The sequence below is a fragment of the Crocodylus siamensis genome, chromosome 2, assembly GCF_052110815.1.
Source record: "Crocodylus siamensis isolate JL-2025a chromosome 2, ASM5211081v1, whole genome shotgun sequence".
Lineage (NCBI taxonomy): Eukaryota > Metazoa > Chordata > Crocodylia > Crocodylidae > Crocodylus > Crocodylus siamensis.
The window spans coordinates 144992239-145016117 of NC_143396.1; the positions used below are offsets into that span (position 1 = coordinate 144992239).

Consider the following 23879-nt stretch of genomic DNA (forward strand, 5'->3'; position numbering starts at 1 on the left):
GTCCCTTTAAGAGTCTGATCCTAAGCGACTGACACTTTTAAAGTTCTGCTGTTGACTTCAGCAGAAGTCAGATCACATACTAAAACTATCTTGCTTTCACTTCGTTGCACTCCTTCATTGAGGAAACCTGAGGTGTAGACTGCCTGGCTTCCCCCTGTGAACTACAACTATATTTTTTCAAAAGGGGTAATAGTTCTGTGGCTTATACAGCATTGTCAAATAAACTAGCTAGTTGTGCCATACAGGAAGGTATGTGGGTGCTCATGAAACCTGTGGCTTGAAACAAAAATGTGGTTTTATACTCAGGAGAGCTGTTGCAGGCAGTAAGTTGATTCATCATTCTCTTCTGTTTTATCTGTTTTTATTAAAACCATGAAATAAACCCACTATTCAGCTGACGGGACTAGAAAGCACTGGTGGCTTTGGGGTAGAGAATGGAGGGAGGAAAGCAAAGAATGTTTCCCTTTTTAGCTGGAAACAAAGGCAAAAAGATAAGTTATTAGTAAATTTAATCTTACATATTTTTAAGTTAAAGTATCCTTTACACATTTATAAACTTCTGCATACACTTTTATACAGGCTGTTACATAAACTCAGACACGGTAAAACATTGAAGAGTGAGATTTTAAATGTGAAGCGCTCTAAATAGGTTCCTGTTGAAGCTGATGGGGGTTTTACCACTGATCTCAGCAGAAGCACAAGAGTTAAGGAGCAACTGTGCTTTTGGGGAATGTATGCTGACTCCTGGTGGATATGCATGTAATATCTGATCTTGTGTCTTCCTCATTGTAGTTCCAAGGATTGGTTCTTTAAGACTGAATACTGTGGATAGTCTGCTGCCATTTTGTTGGAGGCATCTCAAACATTACTGGCAATATTGCAGAGATCTTGTATGTGTTTCTTGGCATTTTGTGATGATTAAAACTTTTTCCCCCAGTTTTGACAACATATGCAGTGACATTTATGTGTGTTTGGTCCAGAATGTTTTTGCACCGTGGGAGTGCTTACTTCATAGGCACATTTTTTTTCTTTTTTCTCTCATTTTGATTCTTTTCTTTCTTCCTTTTTTTTTTTTTTTTTTTTTTTTTTTTTTTTTTTTTTAGAATGTGATTGGTATTAATATGGGAGAGTCCTATGCAGGGTTGTCCAGCTGCTGGCACATGGTCCCTGGTGCTTGCCTCTCCCACTGCTGTGCAGTGGACAAGTCCATAGGGGTCCATGTGCCATCTGTGAAACTTGCACAGTGTGGGCAGGGAAGAAGAGCCGTGTGCCACTCCTGCAGAGGAGAAGAGCTCATGCAGGGAGGGGCCATATGCAGTTGGCCCAGGCCATGGGGCGGGAGGGACACAGTGCTGGTGCTGTTGCCTGAATTATGTGGGGGGGGAGGGGTCTTGTGAAGTGGGAGGGATCCCAGGAGAGTACCAACACAGTGAGCAGCCCAGGGGCTGCGTGCAGGTACCACATATAGCCCCTGGCTGTGCTAAAGTTGGAGAGCCCTGAGCATAGTTATTTTAGAGCAGTGCACAGTAAATTCAATATGCAAGGCCTCTTTTGATTATTACCTTTCTTTTCCCTGGGCAAAGTGGTCATCTTTTTCCTAGGTCTTCACAAGTTGTAAGCTCCAGCCATGTGTTTATTGGAAGTCTCTAGGGTTTACCACATTGACCCATACCTCCAGCCAAGGAAAAGAGTTTGGGCACTTTTACACATGCTCTGGGGGTGGGGAGGTGCTTTAATTAAAACAGTTCTGAGAGCCACTCTAATTAAAGCATTGCAGCATCTTGTGTATCAGTGTCCCCATGCTTCAAAATGGTGGGGGGCGTGCTTGAATTCAAGCTTGTTGAACAAGCTTTAGTTAAAGCACCCCTGCTGCCATTTTGAAATGTGGGGATGTTGATACATGAGAGGCTGCTGGAGCGCTGTAATTACAGTGTTGAAGGAGCTTCTCAGCACATATACAGTCACCCTTTGTTTCTAGCTGCAAATATTCTATGTAGCTGAAGTGCATCTACAAGAACAGTTTTCTGGTAGTTGTCCGCTGGCTAAGGGTTTGGGCTTCTCTATCTGCAGGCACTGCCTCTGCCTGAGAAAGTGTAATTGTACTCGAAAGCTTACAAAGAAGATTTTTTCCAAATGTTTGAGTTAATCTAATAAACAATATAGCATTTACCAAAGAACTTTGTGGGCTTCTCTAGAGTTTTTACTTTCATTTATTTGCATACTTCAAGTTAATTGGTAATTCACATGTTTGTAAAGGCTAATCTAAAGTACCCAAGTTTTAAATGGCAAACAATTAGCTTGAGATGAAAAAATTCTACTGAAGACAGTGTTGGAGTTTACAAGGAAACTTGCTCATACTGATGAGCTCCATTAAAACATAATAAAAACAGCAGGGGGCCATTCCATGCTGATGGTTTTATTTAAATTAGCACAGTATAAAAAACTGAAAATAGGCAAGGGCTTCTGAAAAAAGTCTGATAAAGAACCCCACCACAAATAAGACCCCCCCCATAGTACAACCTTCTCTATCCAAAACATCTGAGATGAGTGAATCCTACTACATGATGATGACTAGCTCCAAACTGTATGTGTTAGCCAAGAGTACTGATACAAGAGTACCCTGTTACAAATAAACCAGTGCCACGTCTATACTACAAAAGTCTGATGCATGTTTGGGGTGTGAAGGAGGTGTGATCTTGACCAACTTAGCAGTGCCAGCAAAAGGCCCCAGTGTAGACCTACTGTTACACTAAGAGAATTGCATTCTTACTGATATAAGCTGTGGCCAGCTAAACTTTGAGTACAGCATATTCGTATAATTATACTGGAAAAATATGCTTCACATAAATGTGGCTTATGTCCTCTGTGCCCAAATGTCAGCAGACCATTTTTGATGGTTATGTAGAAAGGAGGTCAAAGGTATGATAGGGTGGAGATCACTTAAGTTCCTGATGACTCTGGAAAACTTGGCTGATAATGCTGGTGCTGGATGTTTTTTGAGGGAGATCTGTTGACAGAAAAGATGGTGCTCCCTGTGTAGCTCTGACACTGACACCCCTATACCATTGGAATTGCATCCATACCAATGTTCAATTAGTGGTCGTAAATTAGCTAAGAATTTGTATTGTTTGGGGCAGTGACTTTATTTAAGCTAGGTTTCCTGTGTGGATGAATGCAAACCAATGGCAACCAGAAAGCAATTTCTGTCAACCAAGCTTAGTAGTGCAGAGCAGGCCTGAGGAAGGATGGCATAGTGGAATTTACCTCCAACCCTGTGGGAGCCGCATAGTTTCTGGACTTTTTTGAGGTAGGCAGGACCTTCCCCCTTGTGTATAGTATATCTAGCACCTCCTCCCCCCCTTTTTTGCCAGCCTTTTGGAGATGTCATCTTAAAACCTCTGCTTGTTTTGCATTTTACTGACCCCATACCAAAGGTCCAACACAGAGGGGAGTAGGGAGAGGGAAAAAAAATATTTCCAATATTACCACAGGAATGAGTGCCTGGTGTCTCCTGAGTCTGGGGTGTGGCACCAGCAGGGCATGACCAGGGGGGTGGTCTCCCAGTGGCCAGCTGGTGACTGGGCTGGGAGGGTCCCCCAGCAGCTGGTCACCAAGCATGCCAGTGGCACGGCAGCAGCAGAAGTACCAGCACTTCTGCATGTGGCACGACAGCGGCAGAAGTGCTGGGACTTCCACTGCCAGCACTTCTACTGCTGACATGCCACTGGCGTTGCCGATTTCAGGGGCAGTGTAGGATGACCAGTGCCTCTTGTCAGTTTAACTTGGTGTTTGCATTACAAAGAGTGGGTTACCAGGCCAGGTTAAAGTGCGGAGTCTGGGTCATTTCTTCGCCTCTGGCCAGGCTATCTAGCCTAGATTTATAAAAACCTAGCTCAGAGCTTTCTGGTGAGCAGGTACCTGGATTTGGAGGAACACTAGCACAAGAAATAGCTAAATTAACCCTACAGTGAAAATTGTTTCTCAAGTCTCCACTCTTGTTTTCTTGAAGCTCACTTATTTCCCCCAGGGTCTTTGGAAATAGGATACAAGTTCTGGGCAGCACCATGGACTGACGCTTGCAGAAGAGAAGCTGAGGGCACTGGCTTAGACATCTATTCTCTTTAGAACTCTAGAGCAAATTTTGAGTGTTAGGGCAAATTTCATTCCTCATTCTTACTTCCTTCCCTTACTAAGGAAAGTCCCTAACTTTTGGTTTATTCAAGACTTGTCAACTTCCAGAGCTTCAAGTTCTTTTGCTGACTGCTAATAGGCTGTCTAATCAGAAGACTTTGGAAGGCAGTTTTTAGTGCTGTTGATATTCCATTTTACATGGCTTTCTTTTTATCTACAGCACAAGGCTGGCAGTGCTTATTATAAACAAATAGTAAGACCCCAAAAAGATAATGTGATTACTGGGAAAGAAAAAAGCAGACAAACTATGAATCTAAGGGTATCTGACACCCATAAGTTTGTCTGCCAGTTTTATTAATTATTAGTTGTGCTTCATGTATTTACTGTTCAGCAGATTGTAGTTGACTAATAGAATTTTGCATAGTATGAAAATAACATGGAAATATATTTGATGCTGTTTCAAGAATTGTTAAAGAAAACTGTTCCAGACACAAAATAAATCCTTGGATAGTAGAGTTGGAAGACCCTTTTCCTGAACTTGTGATTTAAAAAATAATAATAATAATAATTTCCAGTACAATGAAAGCTGCACTGAGAGAGATTGATTGAATTAAATAAAATGGATCTTTCCAAAGGACACATGTTCCTACAGCAAAATTTAAGCCTCTTTCAAAGGCTGTGCACCTTGACAAGCTGCCGGAACAGTGGTATTCATTTACATAAATAATGTTGTTGTAAATAAATTCACACACCTTTTATACTCACCTTCACATGCATCCTCCGTAATGTAATCATAAAAACTAATATCACGGTTTTCATCAGTAATTTTGTTTTTAACTGTAGACTGCCCTTAGCCTTTTTTGGGAAGAGGCAGCATATAAATCTAATAAATAAATAAAAACTTCAGCCAACTGAAGCAGGATGGCATAAGCCACTTTTAGTGCCCTGTGTTTCACGTTTTGATGTTACTTGCCTTTGTTTTTGTTAATAAAATAAAACAAACAACTTAATCATCTTTACTTCACAACTAATCTGTTTAAGTTCTTAAACTGGGGCCTAGTACTAATGATGGATATTTCTTGGACCTAACAAGGATAACTCAAATTTCAAATTTTGAGCAGTCTCAAACATCTGATACACATTTAAGTAATATTTCAATACCTGTTCTAGTGTGTATATTGTTTACCAAAATATGTCCAGATTCAGCAGTGGACTAGTTTATTTTAAAAAAGTGCAAAAGAAAAAAAATTATATAAAGGGGGCAGTAGGAGGTAGGATGGGCCTGGTGTCCTTAGTTTGACTTGAAATGGGCAGAATCGTTATTCTGATATACAAGATCCCTTAGTTCTGAGGCCTCTTTTACAGTAGCTCTGTACATAAGGGTAAACTGAGGACAGAAAGGTGGTTTGGAACCTAATTTTCCTTTGTTCTGCCTTTTAAATGGTGCCTGCATGTAAATATATTTCTGTTGTGTTTATAATTGGACTTTGTCACATTCAAGTGGTAAGAGCCTGGCAACTAATTTAAAAAAGCCGTATTTATTTTAAAATCTATATATTAAATAGAAAACATCTGTAGATTAGTCCGATATTTTTATAACACTTTTTAGTATTTATAGGTGACCTGTTGTGTTAATAGCTCTTTAGTGGCAACAGATGTAAGAAATCATCAAGCCAAATTAGCTGTGCGGCCAGTGATATGGAACTCATTGGCTGCTGCATCAGTCTCTAGCTGTTCTTGATTTTATTAAACCATTGAACTGTTTTCTGTGTGTGTGGTTCCACTAAATTTCAAATTCTTCTCCTAAAAATTTACAGCTCCTCAAGTCACTATGCAGCTCTGCCTCTGATAAGTACTGAGAAATCAGTAGTCTGTTGCATAGAAAATGTCAAAGAGGAAATTGGAGATAGGATGTGACAGTAGTACTCATGCAAATAAGCAGTGGTGTGGAAACTACTGATACAGAAATAAACAGGGAAGTCTATAACACCTTAGGCAGTCGACATCCTATCCAGTTAATATCTGCTTCCAGACTTCCTTTTGTGATCTTTGCACAATCTGTGTACTGTTACAGCTGCTGACTATTGGTGCTCGCTCACTTCAACAGTGGCAGCCTATGACTGACTGATTCAGTAAGGTACGACTGGCTTTGTCTGGAGGATAATTTTGTTGGCAGCAGCTGCTGAAAACTACCGTATAGTTCATGGAATGCCTCACAAGGAAGCTACTTAATGATTTGGGTGAAGGGGAGAGATTTTTCAATTCAGTGTACAGATGCACAATTTTTACTATAATATATAGCAAATGTCTTTTTAGATTCCATGTTGAGAAGAGGAGGACAAGAGGGATCAGGGGTGCGCACACTTTAGTCAGTCTACAAGGTGCATCCCCTACCCTGCCTTCTACCAAACATCAACCATTACACTTTTAAAAGTGTTTAATGTCTTCCACATGAAGTGTTGCAGCTTTCTCTCTAAATTACATTTTAGGTCTCCTGATAACCTGTGCATTTCCCTTCCTGCCCTTCTTCCCCCATCTTCACTACTCTGCTTTCTACCTGCATCTGCTTTAGGAAAAGAATTAAGAAATTAAAGCAATGTTGACCAGCAGCGGTCTATTCTAGCTAATGGTTTAAACAAGTGTTTTAGACCATTATTGTGAAATATTGTAATGCTTTGTTTTAAGCAAGAAACTTAACATTTGGTTAGCATGATGGTAATGTTTAAGATTTTTTACAACTTCTTGGAAATCAGGCCTGTTTTATTCAAGTGAGCAGCATTAGGTCCCTAAAGTCACAAGGTCTGGGATGCACGGAGTTATAGTTTAACAACTAGTTACTGTGCTTTAGCTGAGGGGTGTGCATGTGAGAAAGCAGGCCCTCTGGCGTTTTCCTCTGCTGGATAACGTGACAGATCCGTCTGTTATGTTAACAGTGCTTCCTCCCATCCCAAGCTCTCAGAGCCGAGCAGTGTCCCTGCTTCCAGGACAGATTAGCTCTGATAAGTTACATCAAGAGAGAAAAGTCTCTGCCTGCCAGGTGACCTGTGTTTTCCTGTTCGTTGCTCCCTGCATGAGTTAGTGAAGCATTATTGATTGCCAGTTGAACTTCTGATCTGCATCTGGTGAAGTGAGCTTCTACTCATGAAAGCTTGTGCTAGATATCTCTCTATATATCTCTGTATATAAAGGCAAAGTAAATTTGCACTTTAATAAACTAAACAAAATAGATATATACTATATTGTTTATAATATATTATATATCTAATTGGTTAGTTTATAAGGTGTAAATCTATACTACCTTCTACTTGACTTCTGACTAACCTGGCTAGTCTCTCATCTGCAGGATACTATTTATGGCCCCGATAGCATTGTGTGCACTAGTTAGCTGGCTGTGCTTGATATTGTTCATCCAGTCACAAGGCAGTTTCACTGAAACTCAGTTCTGTGTGCTTTACCACAGTTATTATCCACTGTGAAGTAAGTCTGCAGAATTTGTTTTATAACACTTCTTTAAATGAAGAGCTCCCCCTTTCAGCCAGACATAGGCACTTGACTTTGCTCAAGTCTGTTGTCAGAAAAAGGTTAATAAACATACCACCATTAAAGGTCTTTCTTCCTATTTTGACTTTGACACATATATGTTTGGGTTTTTTTAAATATGTGGTGGGAAATGTTTGGAATCATATTGGATCCGATCCTGCACATTACTGAATAGAGGCAGATCCAGGGAAGAGGGAGGGTAGCAGTGGTGTTGTTGCACCTTCCTTTGATTTTTGCTCCACTCAAACTAACTGCCTGGGAGACGGAAGCATTTTTATTCAGGCAGTGTGGAGTGTTAATTGACTTCATGGCCTGTTACCCCATTGATTCCTGCTAATCTCATAAGAACATAAAAAGTGCCATACTGGGCCAGACCAGTGGTCCATCCAGTTAAGTGTTCTGTCTCTGACGGTGGCAGAGTTGGATGCTATAGAGGGAGAGCACTGACCTGGATATCTTTCCAATGTTCTATTCCCTATTCAATATCCACCCTGGCATCCATCATTATTGGTTTGGAGGTGCCAGAGGAAACATCTCCAGCCATTCTGTTCAATAGCCATTAATCAATCTATCATACAGGAATTTATCTAGTCACCTTTTGAACCTGGTTATGTTATCTGCCTCTACCACCTCCTGTGGCAATTTATTACACAAGTTAACTACCCATTGCATAAAAAAGTATTGCACGTGTGTTAATGACCCTCTATCCTTTTTTAGTGGTCTTGATCATTTGAATAGTAGAATATCCTTTCTTCTGTAATTTTTCCATCTGTTAGCCAATCCTGGTAACCTCTGTCTTCTATTTCACAGCTCTGCAGACTGTTTTTAGGCCTAGCTGAAAACCTTAAACTTGGGTGTGGAAAGTATTAACTCAGGTGTAAAAATGACTGACAATGAAGTAGTGGAGAAACTGTCAGGATGCTCAGGAATGCTAGGCTTTGTTTTATGAATGAGTAAGAGATGTGCATTTAATTATAATAACTACAAGGCTAATAAGAATTGTCTTTTGACTACCAGTATTTTGGCTATTTTTTGCCTTGTTTGTTATAGTTCTTAAACTTTATATATAATCTAGCCAATTAGTATACATTCCAGTAGTTATATTTGGTTTTGCATTTATCTTAAACTGAATAATATAGTGCTAACCCCTAATATAGTGTTAGCCCCACATTAGCAAAGATTCTAATTTTTCTTTACGTGAAAAAAATGCACTGTGTTATATACAGTGATGTGTCACACCATCTGCACTCTCCTTTTCAAAATCCTAGATCTGCCTGTGCCACTGGACACTTAAGTATTTCCTTAATGTTAAGAGTGACTTTTATATTTCTCTCTGTTCAGTGAGACTAACCATTCATGATCTTTAATACTTTGCAGGATGAGGGCTGTATTGCTTAGTACTTCACATCAGCAGCAATTTTGTTTTACTTTAATCAGGGGAAACCAGATCCTATGAAGTAATAACTTGCTATTCAAATTTTGGTAAAGAAATAAACATATCGGAGCGCTCGGCCACCACCTGATTATTACAAATAGAAGAGTGGTTCTTAAGCTTTTTTGTAGCAGGACCCATTTGTAAGCATTGATGGCCAGGCCAGTCCTGACCCAGTAAGTACTTCAAGTAGAAAACAGCTCCCTGGCCCTGCTGTTGCCTCATTTCCAACCCACAGCCCCTCACCTCCCCCTCCCCCTCCCCCACCCACACCCAACCTGCTGGTGCCCCTCACTCCTAACCTGCTACTCCTAGGCCCCAGACCCTTAGAATGTGGGGCACATGCTCCCTCAGATTTGTTCTCACACAGTGGGCATGGGGCTGCAGCTTGGCTGAACCAGCATGAGTAGGAACTGTTAGTGGAGTGCAAAGTGGGGTGGCAAGACTCGTTGGTGCTACTGCCCCTGGAACCCCTATGCCAGTCACAGCACCAGCAGCGTGAGAAATACTGGACGGTGTGAGGGCTGTGCTGTTTTTACCATCTCTCTCTGACAGCCGCTTGTGTGACTGGCCACGACTTTGCCCTAGCATCATGGCTTTGCCACCACAGCTCCCCTCAGACCATGGCTCTACCCCATCGTGGATTTGGGGTGGTGGGCAGCATCACCTGTGGGCACTCCGCAACACATTGCCTGTGCCCCCTTCTTCTCTCCCCTGACCCATAGACTTACCTGCTGGAGCTGCTTACCAGCCCGTGCTGCCTGGCTCCCACGTGCATGTGTGTGTGCACACATGCACATTGCACTTCTTGCCTGATCACGCTTCTCCCACTCCCCGCCAGCCATGAGCAGCCCCTTGCAGCCTGGAATTCTGCCAGCCTGCAACAGGAAACCCACCGTTTCCTACGTTTATCTCCTTTAAAGGAGAATCTGTTTTTAAAGTTTGTTGATCCACTTTTTAAAGTTAGTTTTCAACCCTTTCATATATTCTTACGACCCATTTTTGGGTTGTGACCCACAGTTCGAGAAACATTGCAACAGAGGACTTAACTGTTCAGTCTGTCTTTTTGTTCTCTTTCATTGTTAGGTGAGTTGTATTTTATTTTTATTTTTTTATATATATATATATATATATATATATATAAAAAAAGAACTGCTCTACAGGAACTTTCTTATGTAGTCTGGGATTTGACTTCTGACACCAGCCAGTGTCTGAAGCGTCTCAAAATTGCAGTACCTAGAATTACATAAGCTTTGGGTTTACCTAACTTGCATGTGATTTAACATACATGATTTTATGCAGAAAAAAATTAATACAATGTATTGCTGTATTCATTCTTGCATTAGTGCAAGTATAGACATTTTTTTTTGGATTGAGGTAACCAGGAGAAACCTGGTGGGTTCAGAGAGCCACTAAATAGTGGGAGTGGACTTGTTTTCTGGCCTTTTAGAATCATAGGTCTCAATGGATTGAACCTCTAAGATATATTGAAGTATAAAGTTTCAGTAAACTGTATTTAACATCTGTTTGGACTTTACGTAGCACATCTCTGGTGTATAAGTATTGTCTGTCGTTAGAAATGAGATTATATGCCCCAACAGAGTATTACTCTTCCTGTATCAGCTGATCATGCAGGTTAGTGAAATGGGAGATTTATAAACACAAAACTATAAAAGCTGGAGAATGTGTTGGAATCTTGCTATTTTAATAGCTTGCCTGAGTTTTATTTGGTAATTCAGATGGGCTCATAAATCAATGATGGCAGTCTTCAAAACTTCTTTAAGTAAACATGTTTCACTGTCTTTTCTTTATCTGTACTATCCTGTTTCCCTCCAAATAGTTGGCAATTTAATTTATTCTGTATAATCTCAAGTGCTGCATGTGTTTCTCATGATAATTACTTACTTGTTTATTTAACCGGGTATTTGTAACCTGAAAATCTGCAATTAGTTTTGCATAACTCGTGCTCTGGTATATAATCTTCTTACCCACTCTTTGCATACTAAACAAACATAAATTTTTTACTTGTCCCTCAAATTTAATGTTTTTTTCCTTAGGCTCTTGGACAGAGAGACTCTTGCAGAATGTGTGCAGTAGGTTTGGTGGATATGTGTTTATTCATCAGTAATACTAGGTTACTGTTGGCTTTAAGTACCTGTGAATTTGATTTTTTTTTTTTTATAATGACTGGGTTTCTTTCAAGGCTCTGTGTGTATCTGAATCTCTACAGAGTTGGGTTTTCAGTAACAGGAACAATCTGAATCTTTCACAGGACCCAAGTACCAAACACTTACATGTATAAATGTGGGCCTTGTCATGCTTTTGTGATGAGGATAGGAGGATGGATTTTTGTCTTCATTTATGGGCCAGCTTGAAATAAGTTCATGGGAGTTGGGCTTTATTTGAGCAGAAATGTAAAGGGCTGTTTTTGCAAAATACATTTGCATTTGATAATTTAAAAAAAAAATACTGATATACTACAGTGTCTGTCTGTCTGTCTGTCTGTCTGGAGAAATTTGTGTTTGTGGTTTTTTTAATCTACAGTGGGCCACCATCGTGAAACAGTTTTGACATCAAACATTAACAAGATTTGTGTGGGATAACGTGGCATCTAGAGAAGTACGCATCATTTCCTAGCTGAAATTCAACATCAGCATCTTATGAAGAAATTCCACCTGGGGCTTGCACAAATTGCAATACAAGACAGAAAATATATGCAGCAGTTGTCTAGTTGTCCTTTGAGAGTGCCTTACAATGTTCTCTCTCTAAAGGCTGTAAAACTGCTAACAGGGATACAAAGCAGCAGATAATATTTAATACTCTAAACCCATAATTGTTTAGCAGAGTTTCTTTTTGTTTCATGATTTATTATATTTCAAGGTTATGGGAGGGAGGTTAACTCTTCATGGGGCAACTGTTCTTTAGAGGGATTGGGATGGCACAGGCACTAAGGCAATCAGTTGAAAGCCCAGAGTTGGGAGTTCGCGGCCATAACACAAGCACTCACAGTGCGGCCTGTCAAATTCCAGTGAATCTGTGTATTTTGCTAAATACCTTGTCACACAAAGACCTGAAGGAAGAAAGGACTGTTCTTTAGAGAATTGGCAAAGGAAGTGATTTGCTGCTGGGCAGCAGTGGTGGTTTAATATTGGGTAGCATGCTGACACAAAGCACAGATTTACATTCTTCCTTGCAGGTAAAATTCAGTCCATGTGCACAAAGCCCAGCTTTTCAAGTTCTATATGGGTGGGTGTGGGAAAGTTGGAGAGGTGAATTCAAAGCTACTCAGATATTACAAGTGATGGGCAAAGGTAAGAGCTTAAATAAAAGGCAAGCACATGTGCCATCTCTAGGATTAAGGCAGATGGACCGACTCATGACAGCACTGTTCTAATTTCTGGGTTGAAATAGCAGTTGTAATTTCTCTCTGCTGGTTGAACAGAGCATGAGAACTAGCAAATACTTAGCAAAACAGATCCACTGTCCCTTTTTGGGATAACAAATTAATCCTCTCTTCAGGCCCTACATCAGCTAATAAGAGGCATGAATAGGGTGACTGTATTAGTTTTAAGGAAATCCTGGGTGCTGCCTTCCCCCCTCCTCCGTGCCCCTGAGGCCCCCCCCCCCCCCCCCCCCCCCCGCTCCATTCACCTCAGCCCTGGCTGATCCCTGTCCCAGGAGGAGCCTGGCTGGGCAGGGTGGCACCAATCAGGGACTTTTGTTTCCATTTTCACCAACCAGCCAGGATGCTAGGAGAATCTATGAAGTCTGGGACTGTCCCAGCCAGACTGGGACGTATGTCACAGTAGGCATAAAGACATTTCTGCTTGAATGTTCAGCTAGTTTGGCCTCCCATGGTGGGAATCCTCTGGAATGCAAATGGTGCAGAGATCCCTGTGCTAACCTGCCCCACCAAGGGAGAACTTGGCTCCTAAATACAAGGTACGAATTGTGGCTTATGCTGTTTGCTTGTTTTCTGTCTTCGGGGAAAAATGCTTTTTTTTCCTTTTTTTTTTTTGCCCTTAGAAGTAAAAGTCCATTTTTGCCAGTGACAGTCACTGATGCCTGTAGAATAAACATTTTGCTGCGAGCCTGATGTTAGGCCCTTCATTGGCGGCAGTTTTGTTTACTATTTGACATTTTTGTAGTTGGTGACGTGGCCTTCAGGATTTTTATTTCCTTATCACAAAGCACAGCAGCATATTGGAGTACAAATATTCTCCTAAAACTCTTTAAGACAGCAGATAAACCTGTGGTCTTGAGAAGAGAGAATTTGGTAGTGGCATAGATTTTCTAGGCAGTTGTAGCCATTTCACATTCTGTTTTTTCCCTAGTATAAGAGTAAAACCAGGTTTGAAGATGCATATACCTAGTTCTTTTTAACTGTTTCTCTGGAACTGCTTGTACTTGTATGGTAGTTATTAGTTAAATCTGACATAGACTTAAATACACAGAGAAAAATCCCCCTACAATGACTGTGCTGTGGCTATAGAATATAGTAGTTATGTTTCTTTTAAGAAACGGTGTGAGTATGTGTTTTGGTGGCAGGCTGCTGCTCATCTGATCAGGCTGCATGGGACAAAATGGGTCCTGCTGTACTAATGTCTTCAATGTATGAAGAAGTACAGCAGCAGGCAGTTGTTGAACCAAGTCTTTTAGGAATCAAATGAATCTTCCTGAAGATTTAACTACAAAGAAGTTCTCTTTACAAAGCTAAACCAGTTTCAAAGCCTTATGGGATCTACAGTACCTGAATCAAGAATTGCTTAGAAAGCCTCCCTCGCAGTGAGGTAGAAGATACCCAAAACAGGCATCATCCTCATATTAACTGTGCTTCACTCTTGCCATCAATAAAACTCTTAAAACACTAAGTTCTGGGACAGTAAAAACTGACTTGATTTTCTAGTACTCTAGTGTAGAGGGAACTTTAATACCCATTGTGTGGGAACCTTTTTCTTCCCCATGTATAATCAATCCTTTCAAGGACTGCATGCCATTCAGGACTATTTCAGAAGAGTTCTTTGCCCAGTTAATCTGCTTCCATTTCAGTGCAGTGAGATGCAGCTTTCTAGGTTCACTGGGGAGTTTGCTAGTCATGAATCCCAGAGGTGAGTTTGATTGGTGGAATACAAGATAATGTTTGCTGTAATTAAAGAGAGAGAGAAGAGCCCTTCTGTGCACTAGCTCTACTACAGGACGAGAATTTTGCATTTTCTTTCTCTTGAATGAACACACACTCGCTTACAATTGCTGCCTGATTTGTTTGGTTTTTCACCCAGGGGAGTTGCTTCTGATTTATGTTGAAGCAGGTAAGATCAGAATTAGACAAAAGTGAAATCTTCATCATGTGACAGCAGCCATACTGACAGCTCAGTATAGATTAGGAATAAATGAGTTCAGCTCTTTAGAGATCTTGAAAAGGAATGGGTGGGGGAAGGTTTTGTTTGCCCTTTCACTTCCATGTGTAAAGGGTGGGTAAGTGGGTGGGTAGGTAGGTGTGCGTGTGTAAAAATAAATAAATAAATAAAAACAACCCAAAAAACCAACAAAAAACCCACACCTCTCTTACAGGTGAAATAATCCTTGGGTTGTCACCTTACTATGTTAACACTCTGTTTGCCAACTTTGTTTATTAGAAGGCAGGGTAGGATGGCACTTATAGACTAATTTGTTGAGAGAGGCATGGACTTTTATAGACAACAATCTACTTTGTCAGATGCCATGAGTGGACTTAATTGGTTTCTTTGTTAGTAAAATGGAAGGGACGGAGCAAGGCACTTTCTAGTTGAGAGCAGAGCTCAGATCTGATCTCTCTTAGCCAGTGTTGGAGTTAATTTAACAAACTCCCCCCTTCCCCCAATATCATCTTGTTTCCATAAGCACACTTGCAACCAGGTGTTTTTGTTTAATTGGTGCTTTTCTAGTGTAGGATGAAAAAATGGAATTTGCTACGTGTTGGTAAGAGTAACTGGTCAACAAATTGAACTTAATAAATTATTTTCTAATTCTAACTTTAAGGATATCATTGATCAGGTGAAAGTCCCCGTGCATAATGGATATGTTACTCTCAGGGTAGCAGTTAGCTTGAATAGCAAATAAAACCCAAATGCATATAAATTACATAGACTTGTCCTCCTTGGCCAGCTTTAAGGTGGAAACAGTGTTGTGTCCTGTCACTTAACATTTCTCAGACAGCTTTTCCTATTCTTGGTGCAAGAATTAGAGTGCTTCTTATTAATTCTTTCCCACTGAGCATCTCTGTTTGCTGTCACCCATGACCATGCCATTATGCGGCAACTGGTTGAGTTTGTTCTATACCTTCTACAAACATGGGCTCTACAGGCAGGAGGCATTTGCTTTCTTTTATTTGTATGGCTGTATTTATGCTATTTGCTGCTTTGTAACATTGAGTATTGTGGATAGATGTATCCTACTGGAAACTGCTAGGTGGTTTTCTGCTCTCTGTATATCCCAGTAGGATGTTTAAAATGTGTGTGACACCAGCCATTATATTTGCTGTTTTGTTAGATGTGGTTGGGAAACATTGGTGTTACTTCTACTTTTGACTCTTCCTCAGAGCTTAATTTATACACTTATGGCTGGCTTGGGGCAATCTGTGTGCCTAGACAGAGTTCCTAGATGGTTCCTCACTGGCCCTATCCTTCTGCTGTTGCTCCATTCCAACCTTAAAGTAATAGTGGAAGAAGTGTCTACCTTTTTCCAGGGATGTATGTGAAAAAACAAAGGATCCCTCTGCCTCCAAAAGCAGTAGGATTCTGCCGCACTTCTAAACAAGTCCCTTACCACCCCTTGCTGCTTCAGAACCTGGAGTAAATCTAATTGGGAGTGCTCAGGACTACTTGTTTCCTGGTTCAGACAGGCTCCTCTGCTGGAGTGATGTTGATGGGGGAAGAGATCTTGGAGGGAACAGCCTGCTGAGGTTCGTGGAGCAGTTGCTCATTAATAGATATCCCAGCAAGATAGATGTCCAAATGTTTCTTAAAAGACTCGAGAGTAGGTGCTTGCACCACCTCTGGAAGCAGTCTCTTCCAGGCCTTGGGGGCTTGGACAGCAAAGATGTTTTTCCTTATGTCCTGCCTAAAGCTGTCTTGGAGGAGTTTGTGACTGTTTGACCTGGTCATTCCTTGGGGCACTCTGGTGAACTGGTGTTCCCTGAGATCCTGATGTACACCCCTTATATATGTATAGCCAGCCACCAGATCCCCCCCTGAGCCTGGGCTTTTCCAGGCTGAAGAGTTCCATGTCTCTCAGTATCTTATCATAGGACCTGTTCTCCTACCCTCTGATCATGTGTGGCTCTCCTCTGGACTCTCAAATTTTTCCACATCTTTTTTAAATTGTGGAGCCCAGAATTGGATGCAGTACTCCGGCTGCAGCCTCACCAAGGCCGAGTACAGTGGGAGGATGACATCCTGGGATTTGCTTGAGAGGCATCTATGGATGCTCGCTTTACCAGCTGCAACATTGCATTGGTGGCTCATATTCAGCTTGCAGTCAGTCATGATCTCTAAGTCCCTTTCAGCCATGGTGCTAGCAAGCGTAGCACTGCCAACCCTGTAAGTGTGCTGCGGGGTTTTTTTCCCCAAGGTGGAGTACCTTGCATTTTTTGGTGTTGAACACCATCAGGTTTTCATCTGCCCATTTACTGAGCCTGAGGTTGGCCTGGATCACCAGTCTATCCTCAGGTATGGACACTTTACCCCAAAGTTTGGTGTCATTGGCAAACTTGGCCAGTCCACTTCTGATACCAATGTCTACATTGTTAATAAAGATGTTAAAGAGTATAGACTCAAGGATGTAGCCTTGGGGGACCCTGCTGGTCATGCCACAACACAATGATTTACTTCCGTCTATTACTACTCTCTGGTCCAGCCATCAAACTCTGATGTAGCCGAAGCCATAGTTAGCTAATTTTTCCATTAAGAGATCATGGGACACCAGAACAAAAGCTTTTTTTGAAGTCAAGATATATGATATCTATCTCTTCTCCCTTGTCCAGGTGATATGTCACCTGGTCATAGAAGGAAATGAAATTGGTCAGGTAAGACCTACCCACAACAAACCCATGCTGGCTGTCCCTCAAGATGTTTTTATCAACCAGTTTGTCAAGCATGGTCTCTTTGATAACTTTTTCCTAGATTTTCCCCAGGATAGAGATCAGGCGGATAGGCCTGTAGTTCTCTAGATCTACTTTACTCATTTTCTTGAAGATAGGCACTACATTAGCCTTCTTTCAGTCTTCAGGAACTTCACGTGAGCACCACAAGTTCTTTAAGATCCAGGCCAGGGCTGAGCTATGATGCCTGCCAGCCCTTTAAGTACCCTGGGGTGTAAACTGTCTGGGCCAGCTGACCTGAAGGTATCCAGCCTCTCAAGGCATTCCTTTACATGGTCTGCAGTGATGTAGGGTAACAATTCTCCCTCACCCTGGCCATCTAGAACTGCTGTTGTTTCAGGCTGCCTACAAATTTAGGGAGTTGTTATGGTACTAGTTATAATTAAATAATTTTTTCAAGCCTTTCTTCACAACTATGGGGATTAGAAACTTTGTGATGAAAGCTTCAGTTCTCAAGCTGTGACTCTAGGCACTGGTAATGTAGTTTGTCTCTGCATTTACTCAGTCTTGCCTCTCTTTCTGAATGTTGTGTGGGTTTGGGGCTTTTCTGATACTGCATGTTGGGGGGATACTTTTAGGTCAACAGAAGTGGTAAAGCAAGTTCTGAAATTGGTGGAAGAGGGTCACTCTGGTCAAAGAAGTGGGTTTGTTCAACATGCTCGCTCTCGCACTCTTGGAAAAAGGTGAGGTTAACAGACAGAAGTCAAGACATGAGAGGGAGCTAAATGAATAGCTGTAACTGCATCGGGGTGTGTCCTTCCCTTTCCCTGTTTGTACCAGTGTCATGGCAATTCTGTGCTCCAAGCTAAGCTGAGTTCCCTTTTTCCTGTGATAGAGCTCTCCAACCATTCAACAGTGGTTGCTGTTGAGGGATATAAACTTCATCTGTTTTTCCTCCCCCTTTCCTTCCTTCCTGTTTTCTCCAGTCAAGAGCTGAAAGCACAAACTTTGTTAATGGTGAGAGTGATTTTTACAACCTCTTTTTCTTGTGATTTTGGGGAACTTCCGTAGTTTAACTTGTGTTATTTTATTTACTCAGTATGTTTTCTAGAAATATCAGATCAGCCTTTGCTCATCTACTTGGATTTCAGGCCAAGAGTTCACAAAAACTGATTGAAAATTCACACTATCTTTCTTTTTTTTACATTTTAGCAAACCTTCCCCAATGATGTCCATTGTGTTGAGGAAATCTTGAAGGTAAGGGTATAGCTGTCACAGTTCAGTTGTTTAAAGTCATATAGTGAAACCCTTGTAATGTTCGCTTGCATGCCCCATTTCCTCCATCCCCCAGATTTGATTAAATTAATATGGGGAGAAATTATAGTGTGCTTCTGTTAGATCAGTACATATTGCGTGTCAGAAATGTCAACTTTGGGCATCCATCAGAGTACACGAATAAAACTAAAAAAATAGCCATCTTTTCTTGAGTAAATATTCGAGTCAGACTCTAAATGCAATAGCTCTGATTATACACTAAATACTACAGAACCAAACAATTCTGTCCCTTAGTTCTGGGATTGTTGTTTTTGAATGTGAACCCTTTTTTCCTCCAAAGACACTGAACTCACTATGCCATCTTCACTACCCCTATCCTTACCAGCCTGGGGAGCAAAAATGTGTGTGTGATTAGTATAGGTTTATGTATAGTATAGGTCTATGTTTCCACAATCTGCTTCCCTCAGTGTTGCCTGAAGCAAGATTCAAAATGCTGCTGATGCTTTGATTGCTCTCAGAAAGTAATCTTACAAGGAACTCATGTCCTCTAAATACTTTGTCTACGCAATATAGTACCATGGCAGGAATGGTACACCTGGGAGTACTTCACTGATAAAATTAACAGTCTAGCTTTTAAAATAGGATCAGTATTAATATTGTACTCCCAGAAAGAAAGAAATCTTTTGCTTGCTCAGGATCCTAGTATGCTAGGCAGTGCAGAAATAGGTAAAAAGCCATGATAACAGTACAGTGCTTCAGGGAGCTTGTAATTTGTTTTTGCAACAAGTCACAATTAGTGAATGAGAGAAATGATGGGAGGAAAGAGAGAATACAAGGGAAATGTTTGATCACATTATCATCATTAACATTGTTAACTGTGATAAGAGTTACATAAAGATGATAACTAGATCTGTAAAATCCTCTGCTCACGGTTCTTGCATAGAAATCTCTCTAGATTGTTTTAATGGATGTTTGTAGAGCCAAATATAGCAATGTAGATATATTTCATGGTAAATCTTTTGATTTACATATTTAACTTCCTAATGTTCTTCTTGAAATGCTATTTGGTTGGAAAAATGGCGACATTTCACCTTTTCCCCAATGTTGCTCTAATTAGAAAAAAAAGGATTGAAGACTATGACGTAATAAAGACTTTAACACCACTGTGCATTTGACACAGTGCAGAACCTTTTTCACTCACAATTCACCTGTCAGTTTCTGTAATCCATGTGATATGTTTATAATCAGTCTCGCATTTGATTTCGTTCCTACATGAGTGACTTCCGGGAAGTCGGTCTCAAGTTTTTTGACATACTTGAAGGGTGACTGCAATGATGCTCATTCAGAATGATGCAAGGTTAAATTTGGAAGAGAATTTGGGCTGTTAATGAACATTTGGAAGTGTTGAGAAGGAGTATTCTCAGGAAAGGAAGAAAAATGGCAGATCCTAGACAGGTGTTTAATCCTTGGGATAGGTCTGTTCTTTGTCAGCTGCTAAGAACATTGGCAGGAACCAAATCAGTTCTGTCTTCTGATCTTTCCAAGGCCCTTTTAAGTCCCTGGGGCCTTGCCTAGATTAATCTTTATTCAAACAGCAAAGCACGTGTTTAAAGCTGGGAGCCTTGTGTATCCTAAACAGTTCAAACACAGTATTCCAGTTAGGTAACATTTTAGAATCCCTAGTTTAGGCAAGACTTGACTATTAGAATGGACACTTCAGCTGCTGATACATGGCTTGCTTCATTTGAGGAAGCGACTTCTAACTGTGGCTGTAGCTGGCCTACATCTATGCCGGCCAGGGGATAAAGACAGGAGTTTCTAAAGAGCTAGAATTGCCTCGTTCTGTCTTCCTCCTCAAATTATAGGGTAGACCCCAGCAGACAGAGGAACATTTTTCAAACTAGCCAATATGTTGAGGTTTTGCGAGCATCTCCAGTGTGCAAAGTCTTTATATCAAAACTACCTGTATTCCTAAAAGGGATGAGGTAGTTCAGCCACAAGTTTTGTAGGCTTGTTACAGTAATCCCTGGTTGAAATTCTGTGGGGTTATGCAGGAGATCTGATCTGGGTGATCATGATAATCTATCCAGGCATTTAAGTCATGTTAGTACATTTCTATACAATAGATTAATGGAGCAGTAGACGGTTTGTTTAATATAGTGCCTACGTAGACAGCTTCTGCCCCAAATCTGAATGAGTTTTTGAAGAATAAATAGGAACACTGAATGAAGGTGTAATTTAGTTTGACCCCTTTCTGCTATGAAGGTCTTCTAAAAGGGCACCGTTAATTTATTCATTGTGTTACCACTGATGGGTACAGCAACTTTCAAAACAAGGAAGACATACTTTGAAAACCAAAGATCTACGTCTATAAGTCTTTATTTGCTTCTTCAATCATTAAATATGAAGGTGACAATATAGTTAGGACTCAGTCATGCAAACACTTCCACTTAATACTTAACTTTAGGCAGATTTCAGTGGGTCTACAAACATGCATAAAGGTTGGCAAATTCAGTTACATAGTTGTCTATTCAGAATGACCAGAATATAAGTTTTGCCATGTTTTTTTCTATATGGGCAGATCCATGAGGAGATTTTCAATATATTAATATGAATGTTTTAAGCGCTGAACGTCTCCTATATAAAAATGTTTACTAGCCACATTTTTTTTCTTTTAAATCCTTTCTAGGAAATGACCCACTCATGGCCACCTCCCTTGACAGCTATCCATACTCCAAGCACAGCTGAGCCTTCAAAATTTCCTTTTCCAACAAAGGTCATATATCTCCTTTTAATGTGTAAAATACAGCTTTCATACCCTTGGGTGTATTTTCAGACCATCTCATTGTTGTTGGTACAGCCTGAGGCTGTTAGATTTTTGTTTGTCTTTAGAAGAAATTATATAAAAGAAATGAAAACCTGGTTGATTTCACATGTTATAAACTCATCTCATTTGCTTAGAAATTAGGTCAGCTTCCACTTCTGAGTAATTGGGCTTGAACGGGTTAGACTTGTTACATGCGTCTTTCTGTAATCATCTTCTAGAATTTTTTTAAAGTGAAGTCTGTTTTTTTTTCAGAGTTAAGACATGGTTTTAGCAACAGAAAAAACTTGGGTGAATAACCAAGGGCAAAAACATCTAACTTGCAGGCAGGGGAAGAGTACCATAAAGGTTTTCAGTATGTCATCTGTATTTCTTACAGCACAATTAATTTTTTTTTTTATTTCCTAGTTAAAATGTTTAGTTCTTTTCACTTAAAATTAATGTACTGGTATGTACTCTTAGTGCATGTATCTCTCTTTTTTTTTCTTTTTTTTTTGGTCTGTTCTGACCCGAGTACATCTTATGCTTCGTAACATCAAACAGTTAAAGTTCAGGAAAGCATAGGTAGCTCAAGCTAGACTGTTCCCTATGATTTTTTTGTAAGTGTCTGCAATTTTATTTGCAATGCTTGAAAGGTAGAAATTTTCTATACCTTTGCAAAGTCAGCCCCTTAACCTGCAAAAGTGAGAGACCAAAGTGCAAATTGCAAGCAGACAATATTGTAATTAATAGTAAATAAGATTTGATTGGGGAGGGTATGTGTGTGTTAATCCAGTACTTTCATGTTTTGCTTTTTATTGTGCTCTGTCTTTCTAGGAATCCCAGCATGCTGGATCAGTAATACAAAGCCAGAGTAAGTAAAAATCCAAAGTAGACTTCCTGTTGTAGAAGGGAAACTATACAGTGTGTGTGATCAGAAGTATCTAATTAGGAGCACAAATGCCAGCTCTTTCTTGAACTTTGGTTAATTTAAGCAATTCCGAACTTTGCCTGATTAGGGTATTTTATTTCTATGTAACAAATAAGTAATAATGGTCAAACTATAAAATATTAGGAAAACCTATCTTGATTGGCAAGCAGCCATAACGATAATCTACATAAGCACTGTAAATCTGATAAAATTTTGTAGTTGAAAGCCTCATTATACACAAATAAAAAATTATTCAATAAAATATTGTGCAGTGGGATGCAGAAAACCAACTGTTTCTTTGGTTTTACAGAACAGTATGATGCATCTTCAAAAACATTGCCTAGTTCTCAGCAAGGAACATCGTAAGTAACATCATTTTTCAATAACACATTCAGTTATGAATTCTGGCCGTGGTTTTCCACTTTGTTTTTTGCACGGATTGAGCTTTTAATTTCTATAATTAGTAGGGCTAGATCCAGTGGCAATTAGTGTTGACAGAAAGGCTTTCTTGTAATTTAAGTGAATACTATACCATGTCATTAATAAATTATTTTAAATATTAGTGCTAAGGCTTTCCCTTCTTTAATTCTTTCACTGCTTAATGTCCTGCCACACTATCTGAACTTATACTGATTTATACATGAAATTGAATCTTCGGTGCACATTCACTTTTTGTTTCTTTTTATGACCCAGTATTAATGTCTGTGAAGTTTAGGAAAGCTCCCAGTACCAATATTTCTTATAGATAGAAGTACTTGCCAGTTTGATTTGTTGGTTTCCAGTTCTTGGATAAACATTTGCCCCTCCAAGTGTCAAGTTTTGGCCCCAGAATTGTCTCTTTTTTAGCACTTGGATTAATGGTAGCTTTTTGGAAAGGATAGATACAAATATGACGGGGCCCTATAATGTTGGTCTTTTGTGTTGTTTTTGGTTGTCCAAGAAACAGTTTCCTGAGTGATTTGGTTGCTGGTTTTGCATTTGTTAAATGTGAGCAATTGTTGTAATCTTTCAGATTGCTGAAGGTTTTTTTCTGCTGCTTGATCAAGATTGTGGTTGAGCTAAATACTTAAAATTCTTCAATTCTAACCATCTGATAGCCATCTATAGCATATGTGAAGAAGTTTTTCTGGCTACACCTGGCTATTTACTTTTCTGCCTCTGTGCTCTGCCTTTTTAACTACAGGCTTTTTACGGTCAGCAAATTTTTGTGTGCGTCTACAACTGAGGGGTTTTCAGTACAGTTAGCAAAAATGTTTAACCAGGTATCTTTTGATTTAATCTCTGTAGTTTTATTGCAATTGAAAACTATACTGGATATACACAAACTGTCAATTAATGGTTCTAAGTGTAATATTCTAATTTCAAGTTGATCCTTATTCCCTCCAAAAAAAATTATAAAAATCACACTTAAGCTAATCCCCACAAAGAAGTTATTTATTAGATCCCATACAGTCTTGAGTTTAGTACTTGCACTATTTTGGTTCAGACGATAAAAACACAAAGGCAGATTTTTTTTTTAGTGTAATCTTTATCTTAATATTTTTAGTGCATTTAACCCCATTGAATATTGTCCTTAATTATTTGATGTTGGATTTTGTAAGGGCAAAAGCAGTTCAAGGGCTTCCTTGACTTCCTTTTCAGGGGAAAAGCTTTTATTTATTTATTTATTTATTTATTTTGCTTTTTATTC

At 39.9% G+C, this 23879-nt stretch overlaps 1 protein-coding gene across 3 annotated transcripts in view; it reads left to right on the forward strand.

Moving 5' to 3' along the window:
• The window catches only part of AFF1 (ALF transcription elongation factor 1), a 204397-nt gene that overhangs the window by 134542 nt on the left and 45976 nt on the right, over positions 1–23879 (forward strand). For all 3 annotated transcript variants that reach the window (XM_090037027.1, XM_090037026.1, XM_090037028.1), the window contains 4 exons: positions 18393–18437; positions 21145–21231; positions 22096–22132; positions 22500–22551. In XM_090037027.1, the coding sequence (XP_089893153.1) occupies positions 18393–18437; positions 21145–21231; positions 22096–22132; positions 22500–22551 (221 nt within the window). The remainder of the gene's footprint in view (positions 1–18392; positions 18438–21144; positions 21232–22095; positions 22133–22499; positions 22552–23879) is intronic.